This window comes from Meriones unguiculatus, chromosome 7 (assembly GCF_030254825.1).
Source record: "Meriones unguiculatus strain TT.TT164.6M chromosome 7, Bangor_MerUng_6.1, whole genome shotgun sequence".
NCBI lineage: Eukaryota > Metazoa > Chordata > Mammalia > Rodentia > Muridae > Meriones > Meriones unguiculatus.
In genome coordinates this window covers 39,789,233-39,804,590 of record NC_083355.1, presented here as the reverse complement: position 1 = coordinate 39,804,590, position 15,358 = coordinate 39,789,233, and the positions used below count along the sequence as shown (strand labels likewise).

General features: G+C 52.7%; 1 protein-coding gene across 1 annotated transcript in view; it reads right to left on the bottom strand.

The window, feature by feature from the left end:
• Nucleotides 1–300: 300 nt before the first annotated feature.
• The window catches only part of Myo1d (myosin ID), a 301,477-nt gene continuing 286,419 nt past the window's right edge, over nt 301–15,358 (bottom strand). The window contains exon 22 of the mRNA XM_060387162.1: nt 301–2,509. Coding sequence (XP_060243145.1) covers nt 2,353–2,509 — 157 coding nt within the window. The 3' untranslated portion in view covers nt 301–2,352. The remainder of the gene's footprint in view (nt 2,510–15,358) is intronic.

The window sequence follows — 15,358 nt, the reverse complement described above, 5'->3', positions numbered from 1 at the left end:
GGCTCTGTGGCCATCCTTTGTGTGGACGCGTTTATTTCAGAACCACGTTCCCTTAGGAGTCGAGAGTGCAGGCTTCAGAATGGCAGAAGAGAGTTCCGGATTGAATTCCAAGGCTGCCTCTTGCTTCTTCCCTCACATAGCTTGCTTCTTGCTCCCTAATTTTTCTGTTCAAAAGCCTTGGGCAAATTATCCCCCATGCTATATAATTTGTGCTTAATTTTCCTACCTTCTGGGATGGTAGCTGACTACATAAACTAAGGTTTCACTATTTTTCAATGATAAACATAACACCTTTAAAAATAAGATTTAATGCTTTATTGCTCTTGATGGTAAATCAAAATATGCTTTAGAAATAAAGTTAATTTAATGGAAAATAGGAATATATGCACCAAACCATAAACTGCATTTCATTAAATCAAGAGACCCCACTCCATGCATACAATCACTGTGTCCTCTCTCTTCCCCTTACTGTGATCATTCACACCCCAAATTCCAGGTCCTTCAGTGGCCACAGCCTGACTTGTAGGTCATAAGAAAGTGCTTTTTGGACAGGGCAGTCTTCGGTGGAAGGTTCTGGCCTGGGCCAGGGGTCCCAGGCCACGTCAGAGGGTGGGAAGAGAGCCTCTGAACTGCAGCTCTTTTGGCATGACCTGCTTTGGTGTGTGTGAACACACTTGAGCATGTCTAATGTAAAGGAACACGCTGGGGCAATAAGTGGAAAGGAAAAGGTGAAGTTCCAGTCAGATGGTTCTGTCTGTGCCCACCAGCGATTGGCAACACCGGCTGGTGGCGCCTCCACACTGGGCGGGCAGCTGACCAGGCTTGGAGGGTGCGAGAGGTTCCCGAGGACAGCGCAGCAGCAGGAGTCTGTGCTGCAAACTGCCGGCAGTGTGGAGGTCCCCACAGCTCTGCCAGAGAGGTTGTGAGAGCACGCGGCTGTGTGAGAGCAGGGCCTGGAACGAGCTTGGTCAGCCAGGTGACCCCTCAGGCCCTGGGCAAGGCACAGGAGGTGGCACACAGGCACTTGGTAGGCTAGGGTGACAGGGTGAGGACTGGGGGGCAGAGCCTGGCTCTGAAAGCCACGAGGCTCCTGCTGTTTGCCTGGTACAAGCCTTCCTCGTTAGGCCTCCCCTTGGCAAACCTGGGCTGCCCACAGGCCTCCCTCTCCTCAGCAGCAGAGGATGGGAGCAGCGCTCTCGGGCAGGCCTCTGGAGCAGGCGCGCTCTTTGCTGTGCAGACACTCGCAGACTGGCAGCACTTTTCCCAGCAGGGTGCTCAGGGGCCGGGCCCCAGCAGGCAGGTTGGTGGTGTAGTGGGCACCCTGGCCTGGCCTGCAGCGCCAGGACTCCACACTCTTTGCTGCAGTTTTGTTCCACTTCCCACCGCTGGGTCCTGTGTGCTTTGGCTCCCCACAAGTCCCAGGTCTCCAGTGAGGAGGAGGTGCAGCTAGAGGAGTTAGGGGAAATGGTGGAGACGAGTGCTGCCCTCTCCTTGCACCTCCTTACTGGGTCCTGACAGTGTGGTTACAGCAGGAGGGACATCTGATTAGCAACCTGGCAATCTGCAAAAGAGAAGGTTAAGATGACCATGGACGTGGGCTGTGGATTAAGCTAACTGGTCCTTGGAATAGCAGCAGGGTGTCTCTAGGGGAGAAGTGGTCAGAGAGTCCAGTTCTGGAACCTTGGTGGCAAAAGATCCCCCAGGGACAGGCTCTAGGAAGGAGGGATCCTAGCTGATCATGGCTGAAGGACGGGCTCCACAGATGAACCTTTCACCTGGTGGTTTTGGCTTGTGCTGAGCGACTCTGAGCTAGGTCCCAAAGGCTGCAATCCTGTGGGGGAAGGGAGGCATCGGTTGGGGGGCACAGAGCAGGGCGGAGTCCTCTGCTCATGGGGGCTGACTCTAAATGTAGGAGAATGTGTCTTTGGCTGGAGAAACTGTGTCTTAGTTCTGTGCCACCCATCCCTTCGCTGGGATCAACAGTGGCCACTGGCCCTTCGCCAACTACAGGTACTGTCCAGTTGCTTGTGAGGTGAGAAGTGGTCTGGCTGAAGTGGAGGCTGAAGAGGGTCTTTGGTTTCCTGAGCAGGGAGTATGGATAGTTGAGAGAACTGAGGCGGGGGCAGAAAGCCAGGTAGGACACCTCATGTGCAGGGCCTCAGAGAAGGCAGAGGAGCCCTGCCCAGTGGAGGCCCTTGAAAGCTGATTTCTAGTGGCATTAGAGGGCAAACAGCAATTAGCTGGGCTCTTGGGATGCTGAGCAAGGTGGGAACGGAGAGGCTGAGGGCCCGGCCTGCCTCGTGCCAGACTCAGGCTCTTGCTCCTCCAGGCCAGGCCTCCGAAGTGCAGCAGTCAGTTCCCGGGCACACTGAGGATGAAGCCCGAGCGGTTCTTGGTGAAGTCGGGCTGCGGCTGATTCAGCCGGGTCTCCACAGAGACGGTGCATTTCTTCCCGTGGAGGCTGCACTGCACCGGGTTGGTGACGTTCACTGGAAGGTGGCGCTTCTCACTGGAATGGAAAAGGTAGGCCAGGCAGGCAGTGAGTGGGCAGATACAGAATGCTGTGGTTTCCCTGGCAACCCCCAGGGCCCTGCCACCTGCCAGGCTCCTGTGGGGTGGCAGTATCAGGGTTCAAGTTGCTTTCTCCCCAGGTGCCCACAGAAGCTTGGCGGGGGGCAGAGGAAGGGGGAGGAGAGAGCGGCACTGAGGTGTGAGCTGTGGCCACTGCTGGCCAGGCACAGGGCCTGCTCGTGCGGGGAACCCTGTGTGCCCATGGACCAGGGAAGCAGATGCGGTTGCGCCATGTGCCACCAGGACTGGACTGAGTCACTCGGGCATTAGGTGTTCCAGGACAAAGAGTGTCAGGGCTCTGAATCATAACAATTCTCTCTGATTGCCAACAGGGAGACTAGGGTTCCCCCTAGCCACTCAAGGAACGTCTGCCTTGAATCCAGCTGGTTATTTGTCATGGAGTCTGCCTGTCAAAAGTAGGTCTGAGGTTGAGTCCTGGGGTACAGTAGGTCTGTGATACTACTGTACAGTTACTTGGGTGGTTGAGTCAGGAGGATAGTAAGTTCAAGACCAACCTGGGCTACAGAGTGCGTTTACAGCCAGCCTGGGCAACTTACTGACACCTTGTCTCAAGCTAAGAACTGGGAAAGTACTGGAGATGGAATAGCTCGGTGGTAGAGCTCACGTGTGTGAGGGTCAGGGTTCAATCCCTAAAACTACCCAAACCAACCAATCAAAGCAGGTCTGAGCTGACCCCCGCCCTGTGAAGGCTATTCCCACAGAGCCTGGACAGCCCTGCAGATGGTCCCCCTGCCTGGCTGCTGGCTGGTAGCTCACTTCCTGTCCACCAGGAGAGCCACAGCCCGGGCTCGTCACTGAACGGGTCCAGACGCTGAGGGAGCCCTCTGGGGGATTTTGTGCTGCGCCCTCCCTGCTGGGAAGTGGGAGCCTTGCCTCCAGCAATGCACACTGCTGACTGTTCTCGAGCTGCTGCTTATTTTAAACACTGAGAAACTTGTAAGTAGGCTGGTACCTAAAAGTGTGTGCACACGTGTCAGCTCACCCCAGCGTGGGCTGTGTCAGTTTCTTTGAGTTGGGAAGAGAGAGAGAAAGGTTTGCTGCTTTAGGAGCGTCCAGTTAGGATGGGCTTCGACAATTGGTCTCTCTCCTTCCTAGGGGCTCCTTCTCTGTTGTTGCCGAGGCTGCGTGTCAGGGAACAAGCTGGGTCTTCTGAACACTGCTGGTCTCCTGGCTAAGGGAGTTCCCGGCCCGGAAGAAGGAGGAGGAAGCCAGGGTTGAGGCCAGCACTCGCTGAGCCCCGCCCAGGCTGAACAAGATTTCCCTGCATTGGCCAAGCACTGGCCAGGAGACTCAGGTGCCGAGGTGACGGATCAGGCTATGTGGCATGCTACCGATCCCAGGGATCAATGTGCCAAGTATAGGTGCTTCCTGCAGTTCTGGCCCAAGGGCATGGTGTCCAGGGACACTTGATGGCATGTCCCATAGAAGGCCCCATAGTTGGAGAAACTGAGGTGCTGTTTCTTACCTGCCTCAGTAGCCATGATCCGAGGCAGCAAATTGGAACAGGAGAATCATATGAGCATTAAGTATCAAATACTTAATGTCTCATCAGCCACAGCTAGAACCTGGGCTTAGACAGTTATTTTTAACCAGAGTTGGACATAAAAATAGCAGAACCCCTCAGAGGCACTGACTCAGGCTCTTTTCCATTCCCTTGGGAGTCAGGGGGTCAGACACGCAGGTTAGATGCATGGCCTTTGGCTGCAGTAGGCTGTGTGTGGGTCTCCTGTGGCCTCACACTGGCCCATGGCAGGTAAAGCCTCAGAACAAGATGGTCCCAAGCTTGCCCAACCTGCCTGCCTCTCCTGTCAACCCAGACCTTTTGGGTCCCACTCTCCTCAAGTTCTCTGGGGGCTGGGAAAGGAGAAGCCTGGCTGGGAGCCGCCATCCTGCCTCCCCTTCCTGCTGGGGCTGGTGGAGAGTATGCACACCGGGTCCTCTCTAGACCCGGGAATGGGAATGGGCTCTAGAGAGGCCACATTCGGTGTCAGCTGGGGAAACTAACGTGCAGCCCCCAGCACGCCTGCCGAGTTCGTTTGCTGCTGCGGTGGGCCCTCCTGATATGAGCCTTCTCAGCCTAGTCCCTTGGCCAGGGTGTCATCAGCCACAGTCTCCCCTCCCCCGTCCTTTTCTTTTGAGGGTTTGGTGTGTGTCAGGTGGTGGGAATATAGAGGCTGGAAGAGCATCCCTGGAGATGTTAGGACTTCGTCCTGAAGGTAGAGATTTGCTGTCATTCCCCTGCTTTCCTTCCTTTACTCTTCTTGTCCCAGTCAGCCAGTTCATCTCTAAGCACTATGGACAGAAAGCAGACAGAGGGGGAGGAGGAGGACAGTCCTTTCTCAGGGACCTTACAGCACTCCACTTAGCAGGACCAAGCCTGAGAGGCCCAAGCATACCTAAGGCCTCCAAGGTTGGCCTTCCTCCCTTCCAGAGGACGCTGCTGCTGGAGGACAGCCCTCTGTTAGGAGGAGGGCGGGAACCAGGGAATTGGGCTCTTCTGCACTGTGGTGCACACAGCTCTGGGCCCCCCTTTCTCTGGCAGGCCACCATCTCTGTGCCAGCCTGTGGTGGCTCCCCACCTCCCACGGAGGAGCTCTCTCCCTGGCCAGGAAAGTGCTAAGCATCCTCTCCCTCCCACGGGCAGTGCCGGGCCTGCCCCAGGGAGCTGGCTGGAATGGCTGTTTCCTGGTCCTCTGGTGACATGGGAAGTGGTCAGAAAAAGGCAAGGCACAGCCATAAAGAGAGGTTCCTCCTCACTGCCACCGCCAGCCCTGTTTCTGGGCCTGCCAACTCTGCTCCCAGCCACAGATTCTGTCTGTGTCAGATACTGAACTCCCAGTTGCTAGCACTCCCCTCAGTGGAGTGAGAAGCCATTAGGACTTAATCAGGAAAGAAAGGGTGCCATGCCTCCACACCCCTCCCTCTTCTTTCCTCTTTTTTCTTCTGAGTTGAGATCTCACTATGTGTAGGTCAGGTTGACTTTGAACTCAGGCCTCAGCCTCCTGATGCTGAGGTTACAGGCATGAGCCACTGTACCCAGCTCTCCATCCTAGGGTAGGGTGCCCTAAGCCCACAAGGTTGCTTTTGATTCATCTGATCTTTAAATACAAGGTTGGGGCTACAGACCTGGAGTCTGGTCCTACTGGCTCTTGGGCTTGCCTCAGCCCCCATGTATGAGGGAATCTATGCTTCAGTCACTCTGTGGTGAGGACAGATGAAGAGTTGTTTCGTCATCGTCATCATCCTGCCATCTGCTCTCCAGCTTTTACTCAGTATTTACCTCAAGGTGCTGAGCCCCAGAAGCACAGAAAGTCCGGGTCTGGTTGGAGACAGGGTTTTGTGTGCTGTGGCAGGCTGCCCACCCTCCCGGGGCCTGCAGTCCGGTGCCCAATCACAAGGCTATTTAGAAAGACGTGAGCTCCGTCTATGGGAAGCGGGCACTCTCCACTTTTACTCCTCCTTTAGGCAAGTGCTAAGAGCTTCCCCAAGAACTGGCTAGGACAACCATGTTATCATGGCTCATAAAGCTCATAAACCACTCGGCTGCTTCTGTTTTGAGCAGCTCCCTGCCTGGTGCTATGCACCCTGGGTATTCTCAGCTGTGTTTCAGCCTGACAGGTGTGGGGACCCTTATGCCATATGCATGGCTTTACTTTCTGTGTTTGGAACCTCACTGGGGTCTCAGAAGGGCTGGAAAACTGTGCCTGGAGGTCCAGAAGGGCCTCCACTACAGACCAGTAATTCTAGCCAGGTTATTGGCCCTGGGCTTACTGAGTCAGCGTGCTGTCACAGGCCTCAGTCTCCCCACACTTCAGACTGCCCACTCAGCATTTTGTTCATAGTCACTCCAGCCTCATAATGAGGGGGTCACTGCGCTCAACTGGCCATGATCCTCCATGATCCAAAACCCCCACTCAGGAAAGTCATTCCCGAGGCAAAGTGGCCAGATGGCTTGTGGAATGGGAGAGTCTCAGGAGGCAGGCAGCTCTAGAGAAGACGTACTCAGTGTTGTCACTGTGAGACGTGGGATGTCCCCAGGCACAGCCCTGAATGACCTGCTGTCCAGCCATCTTTGCGAGGCTGCTGTAGGGTTCAGGAAGAGGGGGTTGAGTTCATAACGGAGTGACAGGGCGGAGAGGAGAAGCAGCTCTGGAAGATACTGCTGGCCACCCACCCACCGCACGCACAAAGGAAGAAAGCAGGGCTCCAGTTGTGCAGTTTCAGTATACCAAACAGTCATCGCATGGTCGGCCTAGAAATTCCACGCCCAGGTGTACTAAAGAGGAATGAGAGCAGGTGTTCAGACAAGACCTCTGTACATCGATTTTCACAGTAGAGGTATTTACAAAAAGCAGAGACAACTTACTTGTCCCATCAGTGGTTAAAGGGATCAACAAAGTGTGGCATCCATTTGCTGGGATGTCACTGCTGGCCGGACTCAGCAGTAAAAGGTGCAATGTATCAGTGTAAGGTAATGAACTTTGAAAGAAGGCAGCTCTAACGGAAGACATACTCTAAGACCCCATTTCAGGAAATGCCCACTAGACACGGACAGAGACAGCGTAGCTTAGATGTTGCAAGGGGCATGAGGGAGGGGTGAGGTGGTGGCGCTGCTTGGGTTTCCTTTTGGAGGGGGAGAAGTATTCTAGAGGTAGACAGAGGTGACGGCTGTACAACGCTGTGTCCGAGGTGGACATGATGTTCCGTGTGGAGCTTTCGACAGTAGGTTTGGAGGACAAAAGGAAAACATGGTTTTAGGGGGAGTCCTTTTCTTTTTCTTGCTCTTCTTTAGTTTACTTTGAGAGAGGATGACTCTACGTATCGTGGCTGTGTCACCACTGCCCAGCTTTTAGGGGAAGTTCTCATTTAAGTTCAACCAAAACTGACTGAAGGGCAGACTGAACATGTTGGCTCACAGAGTGAGGCTCTGTCTCAGAACAACAACCAAACCAGCGAGAGGTTTTGTGTGACCCTGGTGCTGGTACAGTCCCAGCAGGACAGGAGAGTGGGTGCCATGGGGCAGAGAGCAGTGCCCTGGCTCTGGCCTGAGTCCCAGGACACACTGGGGTCTGTATAGAGTCCGAGTGCTCCCCTCACTTTAACGGAGAATAGAGATGGAGACAGGGTGTCTCCCTCTGATGGTGTGCCAAGCCAAATGACAGCTGCGGAGGGAGGCTGGCTGTGGGGGAGGGGCTTTTCCTCCCCAGCTTCTGTTACAGGATTTAGTGGCTCAGCAAATTGTGGTATTTGGGGACTTTCATCTCATGTCATCTGTTCTCAGCCATCACTGCAGGCAAATGGCCTTTATCAAGTGACTTTCTTTCTTTTCTCACTTAGACTCACATCTTCTGATCACTAGAGCTGCTGGATCAGCGTGAGGAGACCACATGGCCCAGTGCTAGGCATGCACCCGCACGCACTGCACAAAGAGGACAGCCACGTATGTCCAGGGGTGAATCAGCCCAGAAGAATGGCCCTCCTTGTTGAGGCTCCTGGTCAGCTGGGGAATGCAGTCGCTAGACTGAAGCAGATCCAAGAAGGTGGCCCCTGAGGGGTTGGAGGCAGCCCGGCCTGGCCAGCATGGAAGTGGGGTGCAGCACTTTGGAGGGAGAGAAGTGGCCCTGTGAGGCTAGTCCAGTCCTCTCTGCTGTCTGGCCACAGGACATGGACTAGGGAGATGGTCACAAAGAGAGGAAAAGTCTCTCACGTGCTGTGCAATCAGCCCCAGAGCCATCCCTGCTGGACGTCCCTGGACAGAAAGCACACGCACTAGCTCGCGTTGAGGACCGCACATCTGTAGCTCTTTTCGCTCTGCTTCAGGAAGCAGCTTCCCCTGCTGAGCCGCAGAGTGCAGCTCTTTCAAAATCCTCCTGGGGAAGCGCCACTTCTGTTTTGGTCAGGGTTGCACCACAGCTGCTGCTAAAGCGAGCCTGGCTCCTGTGCTGCAGGTTGGAGACAGGGGTGCTGCACTTCCTGTCTGCAGATGGTAAGGAATGAGGCAAAACACAGCAGTAATGAAACAGCTGGGAACCCTGGGTCTCGCCCAGGCCAAGGTCTGCCTCTGCCCTAGCCTGATCTGCTTTGGCGTCCGGACCCAGGCAGGGGGACCCACTCCACCCTCATTGTGCCCTTCCTTCTCCTTAAACGATTCCAAGCCCTATCTCTTCTCTGCCTGCTTGACTCTCCACGCCGAGCAGGAGTGCTCAACCTCCCTAACACTGCGACCCTCTCATATGTTGTGGTGACCCTCACAACCGTAAAATTATTTTTCTTGCTACTTCATAACTAGTTTGCTACTGTTATGAATCGTAATATATATAATTTTAGAGGCAGAGGCTTGCCAAAGGGGTCGTGACCTACAGGTTGAAAGCCACTGGTCCAGAGAGTGCACATCAGTGGATCCAGAGAGCCAACCTCTGCATCCTGTACTGGGCATGGTGGCTGAGGGACTTTCTCCAAAGAGGTGGCATCGGGGCTGAGTCTCAAAGATGAACTTTATTTTCTCACTCTCAATTATTACTGCATATTCATTGGATTTTACAGGTCATCACACAGTGGTAACACCCACCCATGTGGTTTAATGACAGATAATGACCTAATCATTGTCCCCACGCAAGCCTGAGGTTCCAGCACACCCTTAGCCACTTCTGAGAGATCCCGCAATACTCCACAGGCAACTGAGTCTTCAAGTGAGCAACCCAGAGCACGCCCTCTGCCCTCTGCCCTCATCCCTTGTCAGACCTGCCGAGAGTCCAGTCTAGACATCCTCCTCACAGCGGCCAGTAGCTGGGAGTCAGCTCAGCTTCCTCTGCCTCCAAATCCCACACAGACCAGAGCCAGTCCCTCAAACTGCCCTTCCTCAGCCTCTCCTAGTGACCACTGTGGCCCAACTGGTTCCTGTCTTCTCTACCCCACACCCTGCTTGCTTCACACACACTCCGAGGCGTCCTCCATGCTGTCCGCATAGTGTGGACCAGGCACCCAGGGGGCCTGCCACTCCCTGCTGTCATTCACTCTCCATTCCCCTCATTCCACCCAGCTCTCAAGCTAGGTCAAAGGCCCAGGGTGTTCGCTCGGGCTGGAGTGTGGAGCTGTGCTGTGCTCATTCTAGGAAAGGACAAGTCCAGCAAGCCTGCCTTCCGCACTTGGCTCAGTGCTGTGGCCTCTACAGAGAGCATGGGGGCCACAGTGGATGTTAAAGGAACAAAAGGACAGCCTCCAGGTGGCATGGGCAATGGAGGGGACTTGCAGTAAGAATGGAAGGCTGGGCTGGGGCCCTCAGAGTGTCATGGCTGGCACCACAACTGAGGAGCAAGGACCAGAGCCTATGGTTCTGGACACACCATAGGCTGCCCAGCCTGTGCAAAGGACACAGAAGCAGCCAGCCTTCCAGAGTGGCGGAGAAAGCACCAGCCGGGAAACAAACAACTCTCAAAAAAAAAGACAGGGCCCCAGGCCTCTGCATCTCTGAAGAGTGAAGCACTGTAGACCACCAGAGGCAAGAAGACAAGAATGATGGTCACAGAAGACTGATGGCCTCGTCACACAGGCAGACACAAAATAGACTTGCCAGGCTTAGCTGCTGTGTGATCACTGTGGGGCACAGCAGGTGGTATGGGTCCAGAGGGACCAGGATAGCAGGGCACGTGAACAGGAAAACCCACCGACCATACAGTTCACGGGGAATGCGGCTATTTTCAGAACTATGGTGAATGTGCCTAACTGGTGGCTTCAGACTGTTGAAAGACTGGAAAGTAGCACCCGCCGGGCTCCGGGTTTCATCCCCAGCACTGAAACAAGACAATGTTGAGCTAAAATCCTGGATGCCAACAACAGGGAAGACAGCAAGGTGTCCCAGGGAACATGCCAACTCCTCTTATTGGGGAAGATGGGAGGAGGAGGATGGGCTTCTGGCTTCCTTCACAAGAGCACAGGTGAGAAAAATACTGAGTGAAACAAGAGGCTATGCATTTGGAGGGATGTGGGGAGGGACACACGGGAGGTTTAGAAGGAGGAAGAAAAAGTAATCATAATCTCAAAAATTATACATATACATATATACCTGAGTTTAAAACTGGGCCAACAAGGTGGTTCAGTGGTGAAGGTGCCGGCTGCCGAGCCTGACAACCCGAGTTCAGTTCCCAGAATCCACACGGTGGAAGGAGAGAACTGACCTCTTTAATACTCACATACATGTGTAAACATACAAAAAGATGGAAATGGTTTTTTTAAATGCACAGCCACATAGAATATTCATAGATGATCTTGAATATATAGAAGCAATAAACTAGACAAACGGATAAACTGTTCAAGTTGATAAACTGTTTAAAGAGATTTTTTCAGGTTGACCTAAAATATGCAGCTATAAGCTACTCACAGAGACGTATAAATCACAGAGACTGGGTTGAAGAAATAGTTCAGTGGTTAAGAGCACTGGCTACTCTTCTACAAGATCCAGGTTTGGTTCCCAGCACCCACACGGTGGCTTGCAACACCAGATCTGTAATACCAGATCCAGGGGATCCAGTGCTTTCTTCTGCTTTCTGTAGGCACCAGGCATACATGTGATGTACAAACATACAATACAGGCAAAATGTTCATACACACAGTAAAAGAAATCTACAATTTAGAAATGTAATTAAATCAAATAAAGTAATGATGTTATGGATTGTACCAAATTAACATGATGTCTTGACCCTCACCATGTGATTAGAGATAACCATTGACTACTCTACCACTAGGCTGCACCTCCAGCAAAGTGGAGTATTGCTCTGTCTCCTATATGTCAGGACATGGTGAGAAGGCAGCCCTTGCCAGACCCCAACCACGCCAACTCTGAGCTGGACATGGGAGGACCAGTGAGAACACACACTTCTGCTTGTTGCCCCGCCTCAGCCTGAGAGCAGCAGAGGCTACTGGAGTGTTATAAAGATCAGTTGTTGACAGCCTCGCGACAGGAGGCAAGTTCCACTTTCAGAAACAAGGCTCGGAGTCACAGAGCAGAGGTAGGCCTCAAACCGACTGACCCAGGCTGGAGTCTTAACCTCTGAATATGATGTCATCATTATCTGTGTTCCTGAGCAGTGGGCACTGAGTACTTACTGTCCGTGCCTGCTACAGTGTCTGCCACAGAATCGGGGCGCACCAGTGTCTGTGGAATGATTTTTTGACGACATGACTAGGAAAGCAGTTGGAGCTAACTGAACTATGAGACAGTAACCAGAAGACGAGCACCTATGCAGCTTTCAAGGGGGGTCGTTGAGCAGGGAGGTGGTGGTTGGGGAGCCATCAGATCCAGTATGGGCCCAAAGGCGGCCAGAGGAGGTCCATGTGTGCTTCTGGCACCCTGCTCTGCGTGAGGGAATGTTTGTATATAGTATGATTAGGAGGCACAGGATCACTCACTATCCAAAGGGTGCCTTTTGAGATTTGGAGGGCTCTTTTAGAAGGTGTATTTACTTGCCCTGTAAACCTTAATGCTTAGAAATGCCTTATTTCAAAGAAGATTCTAAGGGAGATAAACATTTGGGAGGATGGAGAACGTGTGAGTGGGTAGATTTTACCCACACCCCCCAGCATCAAGGTTGAGTAAAGGGCTCATGAATGCCAGGCAAGTTCCCCACCCTTTTACAAGGCAGGACTGATGAGGTTTGGAACATGACATCGGTGAACATGTCATTCTTATCTCCTGAGGGTTGATGAAGGTGAGTGGGGCCTGGTTCTACAAAGTGTAACTATTTCCAGTGGTCACTGGGCTGGCTGCTGGCTAAGGGTGGTTGGCAGCATGCCACAGGCTCACTGTTAGGGGTCTTGGGCTGGGGCGGGGATTGGCAATCATCCACTTATTAAGGACTTAGCCTGTAGCAGGCACTGCATTAAACACTGTGCACGCGTCATCTCGTTTAATCCCTTCCATGAGGGACTGCCATTACCTTCTCTTTACAGAGGAGGAAGCAGAAGTTTAAGTAACTCCCCAAAGCTGGGAAATGGCACTCCCAGAGTGTCTGCCTCTCCAGAGGCTTTCAACCTCCATTCTGTTTTTTGCACTTTGTGCTGTCTTAGTCTTGTGCAGAGCAAGACTGGACCTGGTGAGTCACAGGAAAAAGCACTTACATCTATGGCTGGGGCTGGACACTGGCCTGCACCTGTGACCCTGCAGTGGCCAGCTCACCTCTCTTGCCTTTCTCTGCTGGGTGTTGCTGCTGCTACCTAGGCAGATGACAAATGCTCCCAGGCATGGGTGGTCAGGCTGTCAGGAGGGGTGCTCTCCTGGTGTGTGGGCTGCTTGTACGCAGTTTCTGCTTTCCTGTGGTGCCTTTCCCCCCTCTCTATGCTGGGATTACACCCATGCCCTTGCAAGCTAGGCAGACCCTCTCCACCGACATCTAGTCCCTCGGGACACATTTTGTCTGCCTCCAGGTGGAGGGCCTGGGGAAGATCACTGCTTTGTGGATATCCGGCTGCTGTTTCTGTCGACTACGAGTAAAGGTTTCTGTTCTGAGTGTACCCCAAGCCTTCTGCTCGAGAGGTGGGTGATAGGCTGCACTCATGCAGGGGTGGTGGAAGCTATGATTTATCTCTGTACCAACCAGAGCTGCAGATGTGGGAATGCCCCATTTTAACTTTATAGTTAAAAGGCTCATTCTGGTCTCTGCCAAAATGGTAAAATGGGATAAAGCAACCTTCCAAAGCCAAACTACAAAGATGCAATTGTTGCCACAGCTCTCCCTTAAATACAAATAACACCACTACCCAGAAGCATCAAACCAACAAGCAAAACCTTTACAACAAGAGAAAAGGGACAGCGCCTAGCAGACCACACCTCAGCGTGCAGATCTGCGTGGCGCTATGGGTATCTGGCTGCAGTCTGTCCTCTCTCAAGAAGCTCCGGAGTCTGTGGGCAGCAGCCTCTCCCTCCTTAACTTCACATCTCTTTATGCTTTTGCAGTAATGTCCTGGGGGATTTATCTTATATCTGTTTGAGAGATTTTTTTTTTTTCATCTTTGCTGTGCTGAGGTTTTCTTTTTTCTTTTCTTTTCTTTAACATCTTTGCTGTTTCCTGCTTACGTTTCTGTTTCTCCTTTCTCATCACTTCTGTTCACGGCACCATCTGTGCACACTGGGTGTTTATTTTCTGATCACATCGTTAATGAAGGTGCTAAATAAGACTGGATGGAACCTGACCAGCACCCACGATTTCCTCTGGACTGACGTCTCAGGGGCCTGTCAGGAAGAGTGGTACATGTGAGCTTATACAAACTCAAGGAACTTAAAACCAGGAGTTATGCCCACTGATGGTCAAAGTCGCAGCCTCCCAGGAAGCCAGCTGAGTGCCAGTCCTGCTACCTGAGAATAAACACTCCACACACAAACACACCAGGGACAGGGATATTAAAAGGACTTGCCAAAAGAACAAATAGGTAAGACTTTTCACTGGGCACAGGTTAAAGGATGGCCCTTTTGAGCAAGGCTGGGAATTAAGAACAAAACATGTTTGCTAGAACTCAGGAGTTCCTGGCAGTCTTCTTTGTTTAGTTTCTCATCTGTGAGACAGGTTCTGACTTCAACTCTTGACCGTCTGGATTCAGACCCTCGGGTGCTGGCTTGAGCATGGTCTTGACAGCTTGTTCTACACAGTGAGATGAGAGCTCTGGGGGACGAGCAACAAATGAGACAGCCTTTGTTCTTCACAATCTGGGCAGGGAGGTGGACGGGCAGCAGATAATTCTTGTGGAGGGTGGGGCCCTGCCGCAGCCAGGGGAGGTCTAGGAAGTGTGCGAAGGACCCTGTGGCTTTAGGCACAGATCTTCCCAGTGACTTAGGCTCCCAGCACTCTGGTGAGCGGCAGAAATCTGGTGAGTCTGTTCTGCGCCAGACTCGCTATTGGCATGGATCAAGATGCAGCTCCGGAAGTGGGTGCCAAACACACTGAGCCTGGTGTGCCAGGGCTGATGGTGACTCACCCGCCAGTCACTAATAACATCCCTCAAGTTCCAACTCCCCCTCCCTCAGAGCTTGGCTGGAGCTCTCCTGCCCACAGGAGGAGGAGGAAGAGGAGGAGGACTTAGACAGTCCAGGACTCATACAGGTTTGGGAGGTTGTGGTGGAAATGTATCCAGCCAGGTTGGCAGGAGCTGCCAGGGGAGACGTCTAGGCTGAATCTGTGGGCAGTGAGAATCCTTGAGGGTTTGAGTAGAGAAGATGGGGAATGCTTATTTCCTTCCATGTGCTCACCATTATCGGAATTCTTGGCTGCCTTATGTCCATTCCTGGCTTCATACCCTTTCAAAGAAAGCTCTATGGGAGAAGGGGACCTTGTGCCAAAAGGGTGCTTGGCATACGGTTACTACTGAATAGAATCATCGATCCAGGGAATTGAGAGAGATGAGACAAATAATGCACAAAATAGGCGAATGGGGCATTTGGAGGGAGGAAGATGAGTTAGGAATAAAGGGCCAAGGTCATTAAAAGGACAAGACAGTCAACAGAGAGATGCCCAAAAGGGAGGGCTTGGCAGCTGACTGAATGTGAAGTTGATCGTGGCTCCAGATCTTCAGCTTGGGTGTTGGTGAAGGAGCTAGAGAGAAAGAAGACGGCCTTGGGGCAGTGCTGATGACAGCTCTGGAAAATCCACAGGGTTTCACTATGCATCATGCAGACCCAGGAGTACACAAAACCCACACCTTTCTCCTTTACAGGAAGAGGTGTGACTCAGAAAGGTGAATCTCATGGAAGAACTGCCTCCCAGGACCTGTGTTTTAGAAT